General features: G+C 37.4%; 1 protein-coding gene across 2 annotated transcripts in view; it reads left to right on the top strand.

Annotated features, from left to right (window-relative positions):
* The window catches only part of col22a1 (collagen, type XXII, alpha 1), a 140,726-nt gene that overhangs the window by 13,142 nt on the left and 102,606 nt on the right, over positions 1-24,978 (top strand). For both annotated transcript variants that reach the window (XM_049474911.1, XM_049474910.1), the window contains exons 3-4: positions 154-720; positions 20,111-20,191. In XM_049474911.1, coding sequence (XP_049330868.1) covers positions 154-720; positions 20,111-20,191 — 648 coding nt within the window. The remainder of the gene's footprint in view (positions 1-153; positions 721-20,110; positions 20,192-24,978) is intronic.

The raw sequence follows: 24,978 nt of genomic DNA, 5'->3' as shown, positions 1-24,978 counted from the left end.
CCCAAACGTTGAACCACCCTGACCATGAAAGATCAATTTTAAAAAATTCAGAAAGAAGCTTGGCTTTCTAGGAGCATACAATCAAATCCTCACATCAATGCTTCAAATCTAAGAATAAGGAAACTTTCTTCTTCTATTCCTATATCTCCACAGGTTGTAAGAACGTCCACTATGACCTGGTCTTCATCCTGGACACGTCCTCCAGCGTGGGAAAGGAAAACTTCGAGAAGATCCGTCAGTGGGTGGCCAACATGGTGGACTCGTTCACCATCGGTGAGGATAAGACCCGGGTGGCTGTGGTGCGCTATAGTGACCGCCCCACCACGGAGTTCAACCTGGCCAGGTACAAAACCCTGGAGGAGGTCAGGAAGGCGGCGCGGAACATCCGCTACCTCGGCGGGAACACCAAAACCGGAGAGGCCATCCGCTACACCACCAACAACATCTTCACCGCTCAGGCAGGGGCTCGGCTCTCCAACAGGGACATCAAGAAGGTAGCCATACTGATGACGGACGGCAGGAGTCAGGATTACGTTCTGGAGCCCTCCGTCGCCGCTGCCAAAGCGGGAATCAGGATGTTCGCCGTGGGCATCGGGGAGGCGCTGAAGGAGGAGCTGGAGGAGATCGCAGCCGACCCCAAGAGCACCCACACCTTCCACGTGGCAGATTTCGACGCCATCGAGAGTATCAGAGGCAGGCTGACCAGTCGACTTTGCGTGGGTGAGTACTAGGATTTATTTCATCCAGATTACTTTTTTTTTTTGCAATATTTTAGACAAATCTTGAAGGGTAACTAATCAGAATTCTTCTTAAAGACTTGCACTTTGTACTGGTCAATGGTATTTGTGTAACAATACAGTAGATGAGGCTTTAATACTAGGGGGCAAAAAATTAGAGGGTAATCTAACACAAGCGATAATCAAAACCAATCAAAACTTATAAGAGCAAAAAAAAAAAATAAAAATAGACAAAAAAGAAAACCTGAGCCAAAAATACAGTGAATTGTTCAACAGTTTATCTTCTTGTAACTTTTTACCTGAAACGTAATGGGAAGTAATCGTCCGATTGAAAGGAGCTCAATCCAATATCTATGATACATTCTGGAGTGTCAGAACTCATCATTCATAATGCACTATATGACATGCATAATACCTTATAACGACTGTAATAATCCTTTGCAATAGCTCATAAGTACTTACAGCAACATTCATAACACATGCCTTATAATATCTGTTCATAAGAACATTGTACAAAGTATTGTTGAAATGCACTATAACACACATTTGGTATATGTTGGTATAATGCATTATAATATGCAGCTATGATTTCTCAAATGAAGCTTTTTTAAAAATAAGTATGTAACACATTAGAAAGCCTTATATACAGTCATTACTGCCCTTTTAAACATGAAGTAAATATTATTATGGCTTACTGTAGGCATTAGAAAACACACTTCAATTAAAGCCAGTAAAGAGCACTCATAATGCTCTATAAGACATTACAGTGAGACATAAAAAATTAACTTCACTTAAAGTCAGTAATGACTGTTTATAAGGCTCCACAATGTGTTCCATATCTTTTAAAAAAGCTTAATTTGAGAAATCATAACTGCATATTATAATGCATTATACCAAAATATACCAATTCTGTGTTATAATGCATTACAACACTATATTGTACAATGTTCTTATGAACAGATATAAGTCAATTCTTTATAAACCTTTATACTTGTAGTTTATAATGTGTTATGAATGTTGCTGTAAGTACTTATGAGTTATTATACAGGTTTATTACAGTCATTATAAGGTATTATGCATGTCATATAGTGCATTATAAATGCATTCATAATGCATTATGAATACATTTCATAGGAAGTGTTACTGAAATGACTTCTGTGTGACGTTTCTCAGAGCTGAGCTCCCAGAAAGATGGTTTGAGGAGGTCTGGTTTGTCTGATGAGGACATTTTCTTGTGTCTGGATGTGTTGGTGGGGTTTTGGGGGGAGGTAAAAGTGGGATCCAGGGCTACACATCACGTTTCCTCCACACACAGAGTTAAGCTTTAAATGATATGTGGGATCAGCTCAGATAGCCATTACAAACAGCAGGCTTATATTAAGATACTATGAATACAGAGTCTAAAATGAACAGAACACTGAGGGATTGTGGGTCTGGAGCCAGAGACAGTTTTTACACTTAAGCTACAGAGTTTACATAAATTTAGCTAACCTTACAGTTATTTTTATACATCCCTGATTATATACATATTCACCACTATCTTAACACTACATACCCACCTACTACACCTTGTGCTTCCACTCACTCACTCACTCTCTGTGGCCACTTTATTGGAAACACCCCCCACTACAACTCCTTGTGCTTCCAATTCACTCACTGTGGCCACTTTATTGGAAACACCCACCTGCTACACCTTGTGCTTCCAATTCACTCACTGTATGGCCACTTTATTGGAAACACCTACCTACTACACCTTGTGCTTCCACTCACGTACTGTGGCCACTTTATTAGAAACACCTACCTACTACTACCTTGTGCTTCCTCTCCCACTCACTCTCTGTGGCCACTTTATTAGAAACACCCACCTACTACACTGTGTGCTTCCACTCACTCTCTGTGGCCACTTTATTGGAAACAGCCACCTACTACACCCTGTGCTTCCACTCACTCACTGTGGCCACTTTATTGGAAACACCCCCCCCCCCCACTACACCTTGTGCTTCCCATTCACTCACTGTGGCCACTTTATTGGAAACACCCCCCTCTACTGCACCTTGTGCTTCCAATTCACTCACTGTGGCCACTTTATTGGAAACACCCACCTGCTACACCTTGTGCTTCCAATTCAGTCACTGTATGGCCACTTTATTGGAAACACCTACCTACTACACCTTGTGCTTCCACTCACTTACTGTGGCCACTTTATTAGAAACACCTACCTACTACTACCTTGTGCTTCCTCTCCCACTCACTCTCTGTGGCCACTTTATTAGAAACACCCACCTACTACACTTTGTGCTTCCACTCACTCTCTGTGGCCACTTTATTGGAAACACCCACCCACTACACCTTGTGCTTCCACTCACTTACTGTGGCCACTTTATTAGAAACACCTACCTACTACTACCTTGTGCTTCCTCTCCCACTCACTCTCTCTGGCCACTTTATTGGAAACACCCACCTACTACACCTTATGCTTCCACTCTCTCACTGTCTGGCCACTTTATTGGAAACACCTACCTACAACACCTTTTGCTTCCATTCACTCAATGGCCACTTTATTAGAAACATCATTAACACTTTCTATAAATGTCATCTTTATAAGACTCCATAAACATACCCAAAACACTTTATAATGCATTCATAAGGCATTATAAACATGATTGTACATATTTATAAAAACGTAAAACCAATCGTAACCATGTTTATTAATGCATTATGAATTGTGATCATAATGCACCTTTAGCTGTGTTTATAACATGTTCTACGTCAATAGCAAGAACATCATAAATATATAAATAACGCTCATAATTTATACTTGTCTTGAATATAATACTAATTATAGTAATTTATAATGTATTATAACAGGTCTTTTTGTGCTCCAAGTAGAGTGACAGACTTTCATTGTGGGACTAGATTATTAATGATTCATACATACTATTTTTACATTTTTACACATTATAAGCACAGTTTATAATGCACTATGATCACAATTCATAATGCATAATAAATATGACTGCAATGGGCTATGCATTTTCATAAATATTTATATAGACATGTTTATAATGCCTTATGAATGCCTTAGTATGTTTTATAAATGTGGTTTTAGAGCCTAATATAGATTCATAGAAACTGCTATCGAAACATCTACTACATCTATTGTTTCCACTCACTGGCCACTTTAGTAGAAACACTTAATTTAAAAAAGAATCCCCTGGAATGTCAATATATTTGCTGTCCAATGAAAAACAAGTATTTTGTGTAAAATGAGGTTTATATCAGGTAATTTTGAAGAATTTCTTTTGGTCCACTCATCAAGAATTTTTTTATACAGTATAAGAGACAGTTTGTTCAAATTATGTAGTAAAATAATAATTGACACAAATGAACATACAGTACTTGTTTTTCATTGGACAGAGATGATGTACAGTAAATATGAATATGAGTATCATGACTATATAAGTTTTTAAGGTTAGCAGGCAGAGCAGATGGATGATATTACAGGCATGAATGCACTCTTTTCGAGTGCTTTTATCCGAGGTTATAATGACAGGGTGGAATCTAAAAGCACATCAAGGTTATGAGCTGAAGAAGAGTCAGTAAAAGACACTTCAGTACAGTGAATCTCCAGGTGAAAGGAAATTCTGAGCTTAATTTTTTCAATGAAGGACTTCAGACAGTCTCATTATCCTCTTACAGACACCGCAGACGGTTCATTTACAGCGTCTGTCTGTGGAGCTTATCCAGAGGTTTCTACAAAAACACACTATTGGTAGAGGTGTGGGATTATCTGCATTGGGTTTCCAATGGTTGGTGGACTATACTCAGGACAACAGTGATACTGAGGTGTTTAAAAACTTCAGCAGCACTGCTGTGTCAGTAATGTGTCTGTGCCACAGCTTTCTACTTATCCATAAAACTATTCATCTAACTACATATTCATCTATCAACCACACATTTATCCAGTTATCTGTTATCTGTATCTATTCATCCATCTACTATATATTAATTCATCCATCCATCCATCCATCCATCCTATCCTCCCTCCAATCATTTACCCAGCCACCTATGTATCGATTCACCAAACAATCTGTCCATCCATCTATCCAACCAAACATTCACTTAAATACCTATATCTATTTAGCAGCCATCTATCAATCAAACAACCAAGTCATCTATCTTTCCAACCCACATTCACCCAGTAATGTATCCATCCATCTAGCAATCTCTCCATTCATTTATCCAATCGTACATTCACCCACTTAACGTACACCCACCCGCACACTTTACATCCATCCATCCATTTACTCAGTCACCTATTCAGGCCTTCATTCAACCACCCATTAATATAGCTATCTACTCATCCATCTATTATATATCAATCACTCCATCCATTCATCCATCCATCCATCCATTCACCCAATCACCTATTCAGGCATTCATTAAACCACCCATTAATATAGCTACCTACTCTTCCATCTATTATATATCAATCCCTCTATCCATCCATCCATCCATCCATCCATCCAGACATCCATTGAGTCTATTTAGGCATACATTTAGGCATACATTTAACCAGCCATTAACCTAGCTATCTATTCATTCATCTACTATATATCAACCCATCCATCTATCCCTCCATCCATCCAGACATCCATTGAGTCACCTATTTAGGAATTAATTCAACCACCCATTAACCTAGGTGTCTATTCATCCATCTAATATATATTAATCCATCCATCCATCCATCCATCCATCCATTTAGTCACCTATTCAGGCATTCATTCAACCACCCATTAACCGAGCTATCTATTCATCCATTTACTATATATCCATCCATCCATTCATCAGTCCACCTATCGATCTAGTCATATATTCATACATATATCCATGCAGCTCTCCATTTATCCATTTATTAATGGAATCATCTTTTTATCTCACTGCCCTTGATGTTCTTTTGATGTTCACCTTATGTTTTAAAGTTACATGAGTTCACCAGCAGTTCACAGAGGATCTTTCTCAGAGGTAGAGGTGTTAGAGGTGTTAGTGTGGTAGACTGGTGTCAGGCTGTATGAATTCAATGTAACTTATGTGACAGAATTGATGGAACAATAGAATAACAGGTACAGAAATACACATTGCACTGACAGTGTTTTCTAGTGTCTATTTTCTGAGAGTGTAAGAAATAGAGTTCTGGAAGCTGAGCAGTGTTCTTCCACCAGCTGAATCTCCTCCAGCCGTTCCTGGTGTCCAGCTCGGCCGGGCACTCTGCACTTACGTCTAAGAATACCTGTGGACAGAGAACATGGCGTGAGCTGGGAGGAGGTTATTTTTGCTCTGAAAATTACAGTTCTAATGTTTCCAGTGCAGCCGGGCCTCAGTGTGGTGTGTTTGCACCTTTTAATCTTCAGCTTTTACTTTCTGTAACTGCAGACTGAGAGCAGCGTTTCCATTCTCTCATCTCGAAAAGTTTACCGTATAAATACTGTCAGTGTAACTAATCTACCACAGCTAATGTTTAAACACATGCCCCTCCCTGTCCTAACGTCCAAACACACTGACCTACATACCTAAAGATCCACCAGCTATCATCCCATCCAACCACTCCTCCACCAAAATATCTATCTATCTATCTATCTATCTATCTATCTATCTATCTATCTATCTATCTATCTATCTATCTATCTATCTATCTATCTATCTATCTATCTATCTATCTATTATTTCATCATTTAATATCTCTTATCTATGTGTCTTCCATCTATCCATCCATCTGCCTTATCTAAACAAACCAGAATATGTTTTATATTTTACATTCTTTAAAAGTAGCATCTCTTGCTTAAATTAGACAGTTTTGCACATTTCTGCTGTTTTTTTCTTCAGTCAGTTTTATGAGGTAGAGTCTTCTGGAATTCAGGCTTTCAGTTAACAGCTGTGCTGAACTCATCAAGAGTTAATTACTTGAATTTCTTGTCTCTTAATTTTAGTTTGTGAGCATCAGTAAAGTAGTGTAGAGTTACAGGTATACAGTGAATAGTGAATATTTGAGTAATGTTCTAATCCATAGTATGTTGAGAAAAACTAAATTCAACTAAAGAAAGAAAACTAAAAATTGACTTTAAGACATTAAGGTCAATCAATCTGAAAGTCAATTTCAAGAACTTTGAAAGTATCTTCGAGTGCATTCACAAAAAAAGAAGACCATCAAAATGTTATTATGATGAAACTGGCACTCATCAGGAACGCCACAGGAAAGGAAGAGCGAGAGTTTCCTCTGTTGTACAGGATAAATTCATCAGAGTTACCAGCCTCAGAAACCGCAAGTTAACTCTTAGAACCCCAGTGATGCAAACTGCATCAAAAATCGTGCATTGTTTATACAGCTTAATTACTCAGGATTGCGTCAATGCACCAACATTATTCCTATATTGTGACAAACAGGGAACTTCGTGCGGAGCTGAAGTGATTTTGATAAATCTGTCATAAAATAGACCTAAAAATAGACTTATCTTCATATTTCCATGCTTTATTATTTCATTATAATCAACTGATAGTAAATATCCAGTGTGCTAAATCACTTTCATTAGGTGGGAATATTGCCCATAGTGGCCCAAATTACTCAAACTCTTAGCCTGCTATGACTGTCAAGGTCTTATCAATCTGAATCCTAGAGAAAGATCAAAATCCTTATACTTTCAACTAATCTACACTCTAATCTAGCTATTACTGAAAAGAAAACTCTTGTGTGAATTGATTTGAAGTCTGTACATTCAAAAATAAGCAAACAAAAATGGGTAAACTTTTGATCAAAACATGATTAATTCCATGAAGATCTTAAATGATGACATTTTAAGCAGCTTAAATGTTTCTGGTATAAAGAACAATAATAGCATGTGGTTCTCTCTCCTTACAAAACTGTGTTAATGCAAGTGAAAGGGGAACTGATAAAAAAACAGAGAGAAGAAACACACCAAAATAGTGTGGGGTTCAAAGGGTTAACAGCTCCCCAGATAAGAGCAACTAAATGCTTCTTCACAGAGTATTTTGCTTTGTTTAACTCTTTTAAGTTACAACATGATTCCTTATGTGTTCCTTATGTATTGATATATTAAAAATAACATGTGAAATGTTTGGGGACACATTATATTTATAATTTTGCACATTTATCTCCACTCCAGGAAAGATCTTACATATATATGTGTTATATATGTATGTCTCCTTACTTAATATCCAAATTTCCCAATAAATCTCCCAATAAATTCCAGCTAATACATTCCTAAGTACATAGTAATGTTAGATGAGAGTATCAGACGCTGTCTCAGGAGATAGTACAGCAGTACAGCAGGATCAGGGTGAGGAAGCTTCTGGAGGAAAGACCTAATCGAAAGTTTCCTCTGAAGTCTGAGGGAGCAGCAGCTGTCTAATCAGAACCAGATTCAGGGGAGCAGAGCTGCCACTGCTGCTGCCACTGCTGCTGCCGCCGCTTGAGAAAAGCTCGCGGGATTAGTACTGCCAGGTCTATTATAGCCTGAGCAGAGTACTGCATGTGATTAGAGACTCGCTGCTCTGTGGTTCTGGGTGGACCACCGCTCCAAATCAAAGCCCGGCAGCCGTGCACGTGATCGGATTGTGCTTGTGGAAGTACCAGACAATGATTCATTCAGCTCTACATCCTTATATTTAACTCATATACACTAAAACCTGTGTGTGAAAAGTGTGGAAAAAAGACCCTAAACCCTAATAACCTAATAACTTTCAATCTCTGTGGAGGTATTTTGTTCCGCTCTTCTTTACAGAATTGTTTTAATTCAGACATCAGACATGATTTTCCAGCATAAACGTCTTGTTTAAGATCATCCATTAACTTTGCCACTCCAAAACCATAATTTAGTTTATTTAAGCCATTCAGAGGTGAACTTTTTGTTTGTTTACTTTGGGTCATTGTCCTGCTGCAGAACCCAAGTACTCCTGAGCTTGAGGTCACTACACTCTAAGAAATATAAAGTACAGATTTGTACCTAAAAGAGTATAAAGCTTGTCGCTGGGGCTGTACCTTATATTGAGGTACAAAAAAGTACCTTTCAGTGAAAGTCCTTTTTTGTACCCATGGTTTTTGTGCCAGTAAAGATTATAAAGATTATGAACATTATCATCAACTAAATATGGTTCAAAAACTTGATGATCCAAAAGGGTCTGGCTTTCAAATAAAAAATGTGCAATTAAAATATATATTGTTTATTAGTACAGTGATACAGAATACTGAATGTAGCCTTTGGGCTGGTTAAATGGTACAAATTTGTACTTATTGCTGTTAGAAATGACTTTGTACTTCAGAGGGAACAAATCTGACCCTGTAAAGACCAATATTTTACCTTTAAGGGTACAATTATGAAGAGTGTACCTTTGAGTACAAAAAAGTACTTATATCGCATCTCTGTTTTTTAGAGTGTAAGGAACAGATGGAGGATATTCTCCTTCAGGATTGTCTGGTAAACAGCAGAATTCTTGCTTCCATCATCTATTACAGCAAGTTATCCAGCAGCTCCAGACCATCACACACACACACAAGCTTTTGTCTCATCAGTCCTGTAAAGAATATTTACCCAAAGTTCTGGAGATCATCAGGATGTTAGTTGGTAAATGTGAGACAGGTAGTCAGCAGTGTTTTTTATCTTGGAATTCTCCCATGAAGACCATTTTCTCCCAGTCTCTTTATTCTTATTATTGGATCTTTAACACTGATCTTAACTGAGGTGAGTGAGATTCTGCAGTTCTTTAAATGTTGTTCTGGGTTCTTTTGGGATCTCCTGGATGAGATGTTCATGCCCTTTTGGAGTAATTTAGGTCGGCCGGTCACTCCTGGGAAGGTTCACCAGTGTTCCATGTTTTTTCTCAACCTTTTCCAGACTGATAGATGATCAATGACTTTGTTTTTTTCTCATCTGTTGTTGAATTTCTTCAGATGGTATAATAATGTGCTGCTTTTTGTGATCTTTTATCTATTTCTTGATTCTACAGGTCTGGTAGTAATCAGGCCTGGTTGTGTTTAGTATTAATCACACTTTTTCACACAGAGCTAGATTGGTTTGGATAGTTTTTCTCCCCCTTAAAAATTAAATCATCGTTTAAAAAGTGCTTTTTATATTAACTCAGGTTATATTTGCCTGACATTAAAGTTTTTTGGATAATCTGAAAAATGTATATATGAAAAAAACCCAAAACAAAAGGACGGATGGACGGTTGGATGGACAGACAAATAGATAGATATTGGATAATTGGAATTTTTTAAAAAGAAGAATAATTAACATAAAAAAATGCTAATATTAGCACAAGCAAAATGCATAAGCTAAAAAAATATACATATTTTAAATTTCATGAGCTTTTTTATCATAGTAATGCAGTATTTATCACAGAAAAAGTGACAAAAGCACAATACATCGGACTGATTATCAGCTTTTTGCCAAAATTCAGCCATGAAGGTCCAACCCGTGACCCAGCTTAGACCCAGTTAATTTTTTTTATTTATACAGTTTCGTGCACTGAAACCCTTATCTGTCTTATCATCTGTGATCTCTCATGCTCACAGAACCTAAATGAAGTGTACGGTAAACTATGCGTAGCCCGAGCTCTGGAGTTCTGCAGCTACACCCTGTAAGTCGTGCTGTTTGGCCGTTTTGGGTCGCTGTGTAAATTACAGTGCTCGGGCCGCCGGGGATGATGGGAAGTGCCTCAGTTAGAGCTGGAGTTCACAGGCTGCTCCATTTAAAAACAATGACGCACTGCCGACTTTTCACTGCTTTGTCATCTGGCCAGCGCTGAGGGATACGTAGGTACCACCAGAGTGACCAAACCACCGCTTTACAGAGCTGCTGTGGTGCAGAATTACGGCTCTGTTCACGTCCCAGCTCTTCTGGGATGGATGTTAGAAACCTGGAGCTGGAGGCATTGCTCAGGCATTGCTTAGGAGGTTTTAGTCCAAGCCTGAAGGTTGGCCAATCCATGGTTTGATGTCTGTTCCAGAGCTTACAGGTGATGAAACAATCAGTATACCTACCTACCTATCTACCATCCATCCATCCATCTATATATTGCCCTATCCATCCATCCATCCATCCATCCATCCATTGCCCCATCCATCCATCCATCCATCCATCCATCCATCCATCCATCCATGCATCCATTGCCACATCCATCCATCCATCCATCCATTGCCCCATCCATCCATCCATCTATCCATCCATCCATCCATCACCCCATCCGTGCATCCCTCCATTACCCAATCAATTCATCCTTACATCTATACAAACATCTTCAGTCTAGTATTTGGTAGAACCTCTTCAGTTGAGTAGTTTAGTTGAGTTCTCTCAAAAGCCACTTTTCCTCTACAGGACCAAATGTTTACTACACTGTAAACGCACAGTTTGTTTCAATTGATTATGTGTGTTTTACATAAAACTGAATATTTCCAAAAAAATACTTAACTATTTTGAGTTAGCTCTACATTTGTGGCCACACGTACATTCACACAGAGATCTTGTATAGCTGTACAGGTTTACAGTGCTCTACCTTTCACTTGAGGATGCTCCACAGGTACTCGATTGGGTTTATATATGAATAACACATCTGTTATTAACTTTAACTAGCCAGATTAATCATTCCTCCAATAATCATAATGTGGTGTATAGTAACATAAAATAACATTAAATAACTAAACTGGCTTTCTGTATTATTTTATTAGATATATTAATGCTGACTGAAGCAAAAAACACACACAAAAAAAACGAAGCAGGATATGTTATGTGTTTTAACTACTTTTTAACTATTTGTAAAGTATTTACAACCTATTTTGAACCATTAATAAACTTCCTCACAGACTATCTATTAAAAAATTAAGAAAGAGCCTTATTTTAAAGGTCTCATTCCATCTTTTTTTTCAGTTTAGCCACTGACCTAATCTTAGAGTCTCGGTAAAACGCCAAATCCACCGGAGATCCTATTTAAACCTATAGTTACTTACACACAGAGGTGGGTAAATATACACCTACCTATCTCAATTGATAAAATACATGGCTGGTGGTGTTTCTCCATAGACTAATTCTAACCATTATTATTTGTTCCTTAGCTCTGAATTACTGGGTAAAGCATATATGTAACACTGATGTGTTATTTGCACAAATAACACAGGAATGAACTGCATGCTGTTCCTAGTGCTGTTATTTAGCTCCTATCTGACGAGACGGTGTCGCTGCCCGGCTTCAGCTCTGTCTGTGGGCGGTCCTGAGCCGAGGTGGGCGGGGCCATGAATACTAATTCACAGGTTGATGTAGACACGGTGCTTTTCCTGATCAACTCGTTTTTCTGAATATATTCTTTTACTATGTGCTGCAGACTATGGAGGCTGAGGAAGAGCTTCATCATGTGCAGCATCATAAACAACTCAGAGAGACCTACTATATTTCACAAAGGACAAGAAAAAGTGTTTTTTAGCGGAAGTAGACTTTTAAAGTGGTACTTTTTAAAGTTTTTAGCTCTAAAAATTCTGAGAAACTGAGAATTGACTAAGATCTGCCAACATGGCCAGATCAGAAAGTCCTACCAAGTTCAACCCAAGAGCACCAGACCTCAAAATGAGTTAAAAAGATCCAACAAAGCTTAAAATATCACTGTGAGAGCTACAGTATAATACAGTACACAGGTGGAATATTATAAACAGGACCGGGTTCAGCAGAGGAAGCCCAGCCTGTAATCAGTTATTAAGCTTATTTAAACAGAGCAGTTCGGGCGTGTGAGGGTTACCCAGACTTCCCCAGCGCACACACACACCTCACAATAACACACACACACCTCACACTGCTCCATTATACGTAGAGAACGAGGCCGCGAGAGCCCCGGCTGCAGCAGCAGCAGCAGGCAGTTCAGCGTGAAGCTCAGGCCTCTTAAAGTCGACAAAGTGCTTTTTATAGCCGCGATTAAAGAAAATTACAGGCTCTGATTCAACATGATTGTCAGGCACTCGATTGGGCCCTGCGGTTTGGGCGTCTGTCTGGTTCGTGCCAAGAGTGTGTGTGTGTGTGTGAGCTGCAGAAAGAGAAAGAGAGAAAGAGAAAGAAAGAGAGAGGTGAGGTAAGAGTGAGGAGATTAGCATGGTCAGGTGTGAGAATGTGAGAATGGACAAAGACTATTTCCAGAAGGTTCTGGGTGTGATTTTTATTATAGTGGTGAAGCAGCACACTGCACAAAGAAAACACACACACACACACACACACACACACATACACACACATATTTATACACACACATTGTTTGGCTAACCCCTTGACCTTGAGTGAACCGAAAATGCTAAATCTACTACAGTCGAAGGTGTCTTGTAAAGTATTACAGTATTACAGTTGACAACAACACAAAAAAACTACAAATGCATGTTCTCCAGAAAAGCCATTATAACGCTCTCTATATCATTTACTGTAATAACTGTTATCACTCAAGTTTAAAAGTCTCTCAGCGCGACAAAGTGCTTTACATTCTTTTACTCAGATGCTAGAAACTTTGTACTTTTCTTTTTTTGACACAAAGTACATTATGGTCATATTCCTTTAGGCCTGTACATATATATATATATATATATATATATATATATGTACAGGGGTTGGACAATGAAACTGAAACACCTGGTTTTAGAGCACAATAATTGATTGTGGTGACGGACAGTTCTGGTGGAAACAGGAGAGTTGAGGTGCACATTGAATTCTGCCGTGATTTGTTCAGCCGTGGTTTTATGTTTTTTGGATACAAACCGTGTTAGCACCTGAACATCCTTTTCAGATAGCTTCCTCTTACAGCGTCCACAGTTAATCCTGTTGGATGTGGTTGGTCCTTCTTGGTGGTATGCTGACATTACCCTGGATACCGTGGCTCTTGATGCATCACAAAGACTTGCTGTCTTGGTCACAGATGCTCCAGCAAGACGTGCACCAACAATTTGTCCTCTTTTGAACTCTGGTATATCACCCATAATGTTGTGTGCATTGTAATATTTAGAGCAGAACTGTGCTCTTACCCTGCTAATTGAACCTTCACACTCTGCTCTTACTGGTCCAATGTGCAATTAATGAAGATTGGCCACCAGGCTTCTCCAATTTAGCCATGAAACCTCCCACACTAAAATTACGACAGGTGATTCAATTTCATTGTCCAACCCCTGTATATATATATTGAATTTTCACTGTATCTTCTCACGCTATGGTTTTGCTCTTAATTGGTTAAAAAGTGTAACATTTTTTTTTATAAAAGATAACAGATTAGCATATCCAATTTCCTATATCTACACTATCGGTCAAAACCTTTAGGCCAGATGCCAACAAGGGCAAGTAACATGTCTCTCCAAACCATCACCATCAACCATCATTGGTGGAAACTTCACACTAGACCTCGAGCAGTTTGTACTGTGTATCTCTCCACTCTTCCTCCAGACTCTGCTCCCTTGATTTACTTTAAATGAAATGTAAAATTTACTGATGATCAGTGATGGTTTGGAGAGACATGTCATCTGCTGGTGTTGATCCACTGTGTTTTATCAAGTCTAGGATTTCATATTTTGAGCTGAATTACTGAAATAATCTTCAATTTTATTTTTTGAGATGCACCTGTATTACATGCATGGTTATTTGAAAGTATCATTTACAACCATTCTTTATTTTAACTGCACTTAATTATAGCTTAATAGCTTTATCTTTGTTCTTCCTGTATCACTAATTCAGATCATATAGGCTGGTAATAACAGTGCAATTTAAATGGAAGCCAGCCGACTCATTCCAGAGCATTGATCTGAAGAGTGGGAGCTATTTCAGTTCAATGCATAGTATCTTTTATTAGCATCCTTCCTTAGCATTAGCAGAGCTTCGTACTCCAGAAATAGCGGATTCTTCCTGCGGCTGCCAAAGTAAACCAAGTCTGCCGGTGTCGTTTTCCTGCGCTGTCACCACAGCTATCACTTAGCATCTTCAGGCCTTTGAAATACCCCCTCTGTGGACGTCTAAAAACTGTCACCGCTTGGGCGTTGGCATGCGGTCGGACCTCCAGGCCTGGAGAGCGCCGGAGCCGCCGGTATAACTCCCCGAGTCTGCAGCCTGAGCAACCTACAATCATAAATCACGCACTTCTGTCCTCGTGGGGGGAAGGAATGAAGAATGAAGGATAGCTCTTCAGCTTATCATCGCTGAGGAACAGGGATGCTCCCTCTTCCTGTAAAGCTTCCTCGTGAACGTGGATTTGTTGTGTCGTAAATGTCAGGCGGTGCTGAGGAGCTCGTTTATGGAAAATAGAAAAGGTTGAAGGTGCTAGACTACGAGCACTCTGCGCTCCATTACAGTAATGGGGAAGTGAATGGAGTGTAATAGAGAGGTTTATGGTTATTAAAGTAATAGTTTGTCCCAAATGACAATGAATTAAAGGCCAACGCCTTCATAAAGAGCCCCAGCAAGGGCCTTTTGCAATTCTGCTCTATTGAAAATACTGTAATTGAATGACCTGACTCTGGGTCAGAACCCTCTCTCGCTCTGAGTTGAGTGATAAAGTCAGGCTATTACATCTATTTAAATTAGATCTCTTAGAGTCTCCGTCTGTGATGAGAATGTCTTTCATTATTTTATTTTTTCAAGAAGGGTAAAGGTCTTTTGGATATGCTTTATGTTAGTCCATCATGTCTTGAGGCTCTGTAGTTTTAATAGAGACACTGTTGGCAGGTCAGAGTCGGGTCTTAACTCTTAAGGCCTTGAGTGGGGTGGGCATGTAAGATCCCTAGGTGTAAATCTGATTTAATATCGACTTTCTAGGTGACAGATTGAACTCTTGAGTCTTGCATCTTTGGGTCTGAATTTGAGTCAATTTCTAAATCCCTGGGATGAAATCCATAGGTCTTAATTTGGGACAATTGCAGTCTCTAGGTAGGACATTAAATTGAGTCTTACATCTTTGTGTATTTATTCAAATTTAATTATTTAATCTCTAGGATTAAGTCGAAGTTAAGTCTCAAGTCTATGGGTCTGAATTTGGGACAATTCTTGCGTCTTTGTGTAAGAGACCAAATATTATTTTTGAATGAATTTGAGTTGAGTCTATAGGTCTGAATTTAGGGACAGTCTCTGGGTAATAGATTAAACTGAGTTTTTGGGTATGAATTAGAATTTATTCTTGAGTCTCTTGAATCAAGTCTAAGTGAAATCTTAAGTCTATAGGTGTGAGTTTGGTAAGATTCTTGAGTCTCTGAAAAAGAGACTAAATGAATTCTTCCTTATTAGGGTATGAATATAAGTCAATTCCTAAATCTCTGGGATGAAGTCTAAGTCTTGCATCTTTGAGTATAAATTTGAGTTGATTTCTTTAGTCTATAGGTTTGAATTTGGGATCATTTGAGTCTCTGGTATCTAGTCTAAGTTAAGTCTCAAGTATAAAGGTCTGATTTTGAAGTGGTTTTTGAGTCTCTGGAATTAGAGATCCTATAGGTCTGAATTTGAGTCAATTCCTAAATCTCTGGGATGAAGCCTAAGTTAAGTCTGAAGTCTATAAGTCTGAATTCTGGATGATTTTTAAGTCTTTTGAGAGTTGAAAGTTTTAATTGAGTCTTGTGTGTTGAGTTGAGTCTCTGGGATTAGGTGTAAGTTAAGTTTCAAGTCTATAGGTCTAAGTTTGGGACGATTCTTGAGTGTCTGGGTAAGAATTGGGTATGAATTTGAGTCAATTACTAAATCTCTGGTTAAGTCTGGTTAAGTTAAGTCTTTCATCTTTGGGTACGAATTAGAATTGAGTCTTGAGTCTCTGGGATTGAGTTTAAGTTTAAATAGAGCCTTGTATTTTGTGTATAAATTTCCATCAATTGAATTACAGACTTGGTTTGCAAGTTTAAATGGAGCTTGGGTTCAAGTCTAAGTTGAGTCTCTGGGTGTGAGTTTAAGTTAAGTCCCTGAGATCGAGTCTTAATTAAATCTCAAGTCTATAGGTCTGAATTTGGGAAGATTCTTGAGTCTCTGGGTGAGAGATTAAATTGAATCTTGGGTCTTTGAGTATGGAATCTCTGGGTCTCTGGATATGAATCTAAGTTGAGTTGACTCTCGGGTCTCTGGGTTTGAATCTGTATTGACCCTCGAGTCTCTGGGTATAAATGTTAGTTGACATTGAGTTTTGAGTGTATCAGGTCTTACTTAAGTTTTAGTCTAAGTTTAGTCTTAAGTATGGGGTACACATTCAGGTCAAGCCTCAAGTCTGTGGGTATGAGTCTAAGATGAGTTTGGAATCTCTGGTTGAAAGCCTAAGTTTGAGTATGTGCTTTTTCCTCTAAAAAGCAGTCTGGGTTACAACACTCCTTATAACTTCAGTAGGAACATGGATGGAGCCATTCTGTTGTTTGCTAAACATGAGATGTAGTGTAATTAAATATCAATAAATATAAATCTTTCATTTATTAGTGGCATATGATTTTTTTTGTTTCCAAACTTTGCAACTATTAAAATTGCAACTGTAATATTTAATATATGTAAAGTTCATTGTAACTCTGGTTAAGACATAGGCATCTAACGCTTTTAAGAGTCATTCATGTGATATATTCCTCAGGTTTGGTTTTCAGTTTTATTTAGACTCTTTCAATAATGCCTTGGCATAGTATAATGTAATTTTATGCCAGTTGTCTCTTTTAATATGCAAACAACACCAAGTTTAGTGCCAGAATTAAATTATAAACCGGGCCTATTGCACACCCAAGGGTTCTGGCCTGGGCTCTCAACCAGCACAGCTATATTTATATGTTATAGTAGGTTGGCTGTTGCACTGTGCTTGGAATGAGAATTTATGAAGACAACAGGCAGGTAATACAGATTGACATAATTCATAAGTCGTTTTTGTTTTTCTCATAATAAATCTACATCATAAAAAAAATTGGTTATGGAAGCATCTGATGCTCCCAGTCTTCTTTTGCCACAGTCATATTCTTATGTAGCACTACTTTGAAGCACAGGTTGGTTCAGTTAGATCCTACCTTTGGTTTTTATTCCACAGGTTCTGCATTGGGTTTCCTTAACTGGAACTTGAAGGCATGATTCTGAGCTTGGCTTCTTATTTTCCAACTTCTTATTGAAATGCTTTGTTCACTGTATGTTAGTGCAGCAGTTTCTTAATAATGGCCGTCTCTGATAAAAAAAAAAAAATAAACAGCTTGGATAGCTCCAGATTAGCACTTGGCCAGTATAGGGTATGTTTTTGCTTTGGTCTAGCTGGTCCATAAGCATTATCAACCTAAACAAGCTAGACATCCTGTAAGACCAAGCGTGACTATGCTGTTCAACCAAACATAACCAAGCTATTTGATCAGCAAACCCCACAAGACCAAGCTGATCAACCAGCATGAACAGGAAAGCAAGCAATCAAAAACAACATGCAAAATGCTGTTCAACAACGAATTAACCATTTAGCCTTCCGTTATAGGCTATGTTTTCACCTGGATTAAGAGCTTTTTAATCACTTTGACAAAAAAAAAAAAAAAAACACCAGCAACAACTGGTTTTGAGTTCTGAGTAAAACTGATGCATCATAATTTGAATATGAGGTCACACATGACACTTATTTAACAGCATGGACATTCATATTAAAAAATGTTAGCAAATCATTCAATAGCTCATCAGAATTTGAACATATATAGATCGCTAATAAATACACATTTTAAACCAGGCAAATGTTTATCAGTTGTAGTTGTTCATGATGCTTTCATTAGTATTTACAAATGTGATAGCAGCTTTTTATTTTCTAAAAATGTTATTAATCATTAGTTAATGGTATATTAATGAAAGTTATTATAAAGTGTTACCAAAGATAGGATAGAGAATTTGAATATAAAGCCAAACTAGAAGTTGCATTGGAACCACTGCGCTGTTCATTGGTGGGAAAATGGATGTTTTATACCTAAGCAGCCAGAATTTACTTGTGGTGTTAGGTTACATTTATTTGAAGATTAATTTGATCTTCCTCTTAGTCATCATGTGGGATGGGATTTTATTAATGTACTGATCACTCTTTGTCAGTCCTGACATTGTCAGTCTGTCTGCTCTCTGAACTCTGATTCATATATTAAGGACTCCAACTCCCAGCATGCACTCACACCAGACATTTTGACCTCTGTTCACACTCTCCGAGCTTCTGATTGCTTACGCCTGGTCTGTGCTTGTATAAATACCCCTTTGTTTGATTAGCTTCTCGCCGAGTATTGAGTCTAGTTTTCTATCTCTTCTAAAACTCATTTTTTTGTTTGTTTTCCTTGTTATTTTATCTATTTTATGCCTGTCTCTAACAACCCCTGTAAGTCTCGCCCCCTTGAAAATGAATTGTTTGGTATCTGTGAGATCTGTTTAACACGCTTAATATATTTTATATTTTATTTAATTTACAATAATGGTTTCAAATCAAGTCAACATTTTTTAAAAGCATCCTGAGAAAGGTCTCACCATCCCTTGAAACCTTATTCTCCATTAATCTGTCCTGCACTTTATATCTTTCCTGACATCACATTGAATGCAATATCAAGACATGTGATGCAATATCCTTAAACACAACATGACAATTTTTTTTTTAGGTTCTGTCAGTAGACAAGCACATTCTACAATTCTTTTAAACAATGTGATGAACCCATTTATTACACACTGCTCTATTAACCAGAACATTGCTGCATATTCTCATTAAGGACCTTACATTATAAAGTGGGAGGTGTGAGTCCTGTTACTGTCTGTCTACAGGCCACAGACTCTAGTACATAAGCCAAAGACTCCACTTCCCAGAATTCATCTGTGCCCAACTTCCTGTGACACTTCGGTGTTCTAACTCGCCAGCCTTCTAATCATTCCCACCTGTCCTCTTAGTATATATAGCCCCCTGTTTCTGTTCATGGTTGCCCGATATTGAATCTATTTTTTTTTCTTGCTCTTTTCTTTTTATCAACCCTTTTTTGTGTATTTGACCACTATTTTTGCACAGCCCTTTGTTGTTTGTTAGCCTTCTAGTTGCCGACCTATTTAGTTTTTAGTCTATTTAGACTATCCTTTTGCCATGGCCTTCTACTTATTTTGGATATCCTGTCTGCTCACTCTACTGCCTTTTTGTTCCATGCCTGTCTCTGACCATTCCTACAAGTTTAGCCCTTTACTTAATAAATTGTGTGTTTGGTATCTGTGTGTGTCTGTCATGTATTTGGCCACCCTGACAGGAGGTGATGAAAAAGAGAGGTTTAATAGAAACACAGCACTGCAGGGAAGAGTGATGTTTATCTAATCTTCAAGAAAAAGCAACAAGCTTCCTCACCACCATGTTCTAACAGTTTATAACTTCTCCTCCTGCAGACTACGTGTGCCACAACATGACGGTGGAGGCTGACCGGTTCCAGCCCGACGCTCGGGTCGCTGGCCAGAAGAACGTACAAGGTGAATTCAGTCTCATGCTTTATTATTATTTCCTCCACTTCCTCAGATGTGGATTTAATTTGTCTTTGTGTCACATGGGGGGCATTTCTGTTTTCTGAGAACATGAAATACATTACCAGCCAAAGTTTGGACACAAAGTTTGGTAACACCTTTAAGTCATTAAAAAAGTAATTTTACATACTGCCCCAAGCTTTTCTGTTCATGGCCTTGTTGTATTGTTGGTTTTAAACTTTTTTAAACAATTTCTCTAATTATTCAGAAAATGTTCCAAACGGAAATTTCAAAAGTGTACAAGTGCATGTTTACAGGCTTTTTTTTTCTTCACACTGACTTAAAAAAACTCCATCATTAGCCAAAAACAAAGGTCACAGTCAAAAATGAAGTCTATAAAATACAGATTTTCGGGTCATGCATTTCTTCCGGTAACATTTTATTGTTGTGCTTTGAGTTTAAACTGCCTGAGAGTATCTGTTTGTTCCATTACATGTACAGTACAGAATCTGGGTCGAGAGCACGGCTTTAAAGTGTTTAGCTGAAAGCTAACTTCATAGCTACATTTTTTTGCAGTGACTTTATTCTTAGGAAGGAAAGAGAGAGAGAGCTATTTTCTCTTCTTTCTGAGAATGTTTAAATGTTCCAGCGCTCAGGCAGACAGGTAGGATGTTTGGTTTGAGTCTTTGGGGGTTTCTGAGTTCCTGTTTGAACCACCCACTCACCTTCAGCCGCCCAGAGCTAAAAAACAGACAGAGAGAGAGAGAGAGAGAGAGAGAGAGAGAGAGAGAGAGAGAGAGAGAGAGAGAGAGAGAGAGAGAGAGAGAGAGAGAATGAATGTACAATATGTGCAGGTCCAGTCTCTATAGGGTTGTATGGGGTACATATGGGTGAAAACGGAGAGGAACAGGGATCACATCCATTATTTAACATGTGGAAAAATGTTTAGCCTGAATTAAAGCAGTGTAACATCTCTATATACAGACAGTAGAGTAAAAGAGCAGTTTGGATTGACCTTTTAGTAATAATACAATAATAATAAGGATGTAAAAAGTTGAAAAAGTTAAGAAAACTCAAATATCATGACAATTTACTGCACTACATTTTTTGAGATTTGTGCCTCAAACTCAAACTTTTATGTTTTGAGTAAAACAAATAAAAAATACCACAGTTGTGCAAACTAGAAACCTATAAATCAGATCATTTATTTAATTATAATCTTTCATATGTAGGCTATAAAAACTTCAAATGTTAAGTGCCAGCAACTTAAAAAAAAAAAAATAATGTTTTTAGTTGTTCTAATTTAAGTTCTGATGACCATCCTTTAGGATCCTTTAGCTGCCTGTTATCTCTCTACCCCAGAGGTGGAAAGCAATGAATTACATTTACTCAAGTTACTGTAGTTGAGTAAATTTATGAGTAATTTGTATTTTTTAAAGTAGTTTTTAAAATAGGTAATTTTACTTTTACTCAAGTACATTTTGACACAAGTAATTTACTTCGCTACATTGGAAACGTCCCAATTACTGAGTAAAAAATTAAATGCTGGGAAAATAACAATTATCTGAATTAAAAAATAATTGGGCTGATGCGCTGGCGCACGGATGCTCGCGTGTGGAATAACGAGGCAGTAACGTCCTCATGCAATACAAAATGTGCCCCACCGGACAGAGCTGTCAGCTTTCAAAACTTCCACATCAAACCTGAGAAAGCATGTGGTGTAAGTACTTTTATCATTAAACAATCTGCTTAAATGTAAAAAAAAAACATGTAAATATCAGTTAAAGCACAGCAATGGCAAATTAAAAATAATAATGAACTGTAAAACTATAAAAATACAGTTTATAGTCACTTATATTACCATAACTATGCCACTAAAAATGTTTTATAGGGTGGTCTGAACAAATACTGCCTGAAAGGTTTAAATTATTATGTGGAATAATAGTTCATTAAAATCTATTTAATTTATTATTTGTTTGTACTTTTTTACATCAAATAATTAAAAGTAACTCTGTAACTTTTACTCAAAGTACATTTTAAATTGAGTACTTTTTTACTTTTACTCGAGTAGATTTTTAGATGGGTACTTTTACTTTTACTTTAATTTTAGCAAAGTAAAGGTTCTTTTACTTAATTACAATTTTTCAGTACTTTTTCCACCTCTGCTCAACTGCATTTGATAATCCTAGATCAATAACAGGAATCAACCCAAATTCTGATAAAATAATAAAAAAAAAATAGACGTAAAAACTAGACAAAAATACTGAAATAACGGTTTGGAGGACATGAACTTTTTGATTTGTATTCAGGAAAATACTGATTTTAGAATGAAATTCAGAAAAAAGAGCCAATTTTATGATTTCATTCATTATATTTTGACTTTAGCAGATTTACTTAAAAAATATTTGTTATATGTTCTATTACCGTTACAATTATGCTTTTCAGTAATGTTCCTTATCAAATTAAGTTAAAGCTTTTATGTGATGCTTGAATATACATCCTTAAGATTTAGTGGTGTAAGATCCTGGTGTAAAAAAGGGTTAAGCAACTAGGGATTTACAACGTCTTTTTTGTTATTTTTAGTCATATATGTTTGCAGCGATGCATAAAAATGTGATCAGCTGGACCCAGCCAGCATATATTCTATATATACCATCAGCAACACTAAACACAGTAATTTGCTCTTACAGCCTACAACACTGAGAAGAGGCTAGAGTTCACTATTATATAACACATAACATACAGTGTATAGAGAATGACAATTTGTAAATTTAGTCAGATTAACTTAAAAAAAAAAAACGTTATTATTACTATTAGTTAAGTTAATTAGTTTGTTATAGATTATTTTGCAATTAAATATTTTTTGTTCAGCTGGTTAAAAAATCGGATTATGAAGAACAGTTTTGATTTATTTAATTTTAATGCAACAGGGAAATATTAAGAATGTGAAACAGTGCATGGAAAAACCTGTAGACCTGCATCACTGACACCCCCACTGCTCTTATCTGAGGGTCCCTAATGCACTTAATATCTTTAACGGAAACATCTGGATACTTCAGCTAAATTTCAGCTAAATTTAGTATATTGCTGCATTTGTATAAACACTTGTCAACAAAAAGTATATAATAATACAGATGTTAGGACAATGACAATGAAATAAAGCGTTTTTTTATTGAATAATTGGAAATAAAACGTCTGATTTTATACTAAGTGTATCTAATAACTCTGTAGTTACACATTAACAACCATGTAATAAGTACTGGTGAAGTTACTGTGCACTGGTGAAGTTGGTGTATACTAGTATGAGTGTACTTACACACGTGTGTAAGTGTGTGGTTGCATTAATACATACATTGTTAATGTATAATTATACAGTTATTAGATACACTTTTTATTTTAAAGTGGGCCTAATAATAATAAAACAAAATCATACAGTAATAAAGACCACCTCTGCAGATGAGCACAATGTTGGATGGTAAAAAGGACAAGGACTGGTCAGTTTTATTGTATTATACACATTTTATGAAAATGACAATGATTAAAAAATGGGCATCTGGGTACTAGGCATGGGGAAGCCCTTAAGATTATTACTGCCAATAGAATAGGACTCTATGTATCAGGAAAACACAAGCCATATCCTTAATTTCACAAGAAACAATAAATCTGAAGGTGTTTCAGTACTTTCGTTCATCTTGAGTAGGTGTTGTGCTATATTCTGCTACCCTGCCAGAATCTGACTCCCTTCGAGTGCAGTTGTAGGTGTCCCAGTACTTTGTCAACAGACTCCATTCAGATTCCTTTTATTTCTGTTTATAAATATGAATTAATCTACAGTTACAGTAGAAAGACAATTACCAGCACCGTAATCTACCGTTAATCTACAGTTAAAGTAGGTACAGAATCACCAGCACCGTAATCTACCGGTAATCTACAGTTACAGTAGATACAGAATCACCAGCACCGTAATCTACCGTTAATCTACAGTTAAAGTAGGTACAGAATCACCAGCACCGTAATCTACCGTTAATCTACAGTTACAGTAGATACAGAATCACCAGCACCGTAATCTACCGTTAATCTACAGTTACAGTAGATACAGAATCACCAGCACCGTAATCTACCGTTAATCTACAGTTACAGTAGGTACAGAATCACCAGCACCGTAATCTACCGGTAATCTACAGTTACAGTAGATACAGAATCACCAGCACCGTAATCTACCGTTAATCTACAGTTACAGTAGATACAGAATCACCAGCACCGTAATCTACCGTTAATCTACAGTTACAGTAGATACAGAATCACCAGCACCGTAATCTACCATTAATCTACAGTTGCAGTACATACAGAATCACCAGCACTGTAATCTATCGTTAATCTACAGTTACAGTACATACAGAATCACCAGCACCGTAATCTATCGTTAATCTACAGTTACAGTACATACAGAATCACCAGCACCGTAATCTACCGTTAATCTACAGTTACAGTAGATACAGAATCACCAGCACTGTAATCTGTATATATATCTGTATATATATATAGATTTAAGCAAAACATCAGAATCATTTAATAGGTAGTGTATATAGTGAACGCATCTTAAAATATGCATGACAGGGGATTGAATCATCTTGATGGAATCATCTTCTGGTGTATTATTTTGTGTGTGAGTGTAGAAGTTGTGAGGTTCTTTGTCTACTGTAAATGAGCAGTGTTCTCAGCTCCAGGGCGTAACTCTTATATTTAACTGCTCGTTTCACGCCAGCGTCTGGCAGCTGGAGGTGACTGGGCTCAGT

Source organism: Astyanax mexicanus, chromosome 2 (assembly GCF_023375975.1).
Source record: "Astyanax mexicanus isolate ESR-SI-001 chromosome 2, AstMex3_surface, whole genome shotgun sequence".
NCBI classification, from domain to species: domain Eukaryota; kingdom Metazoa; phylum Chordata; class Actinopteri; order Characiformes; family Acestrorhamphidae; genus Astyanax; species Astyanax mexicanus.
Note: the sequence above shows the minus strand (reverse complement) of the source record. Positions and strands in the feature narration are given on the sequence as shown.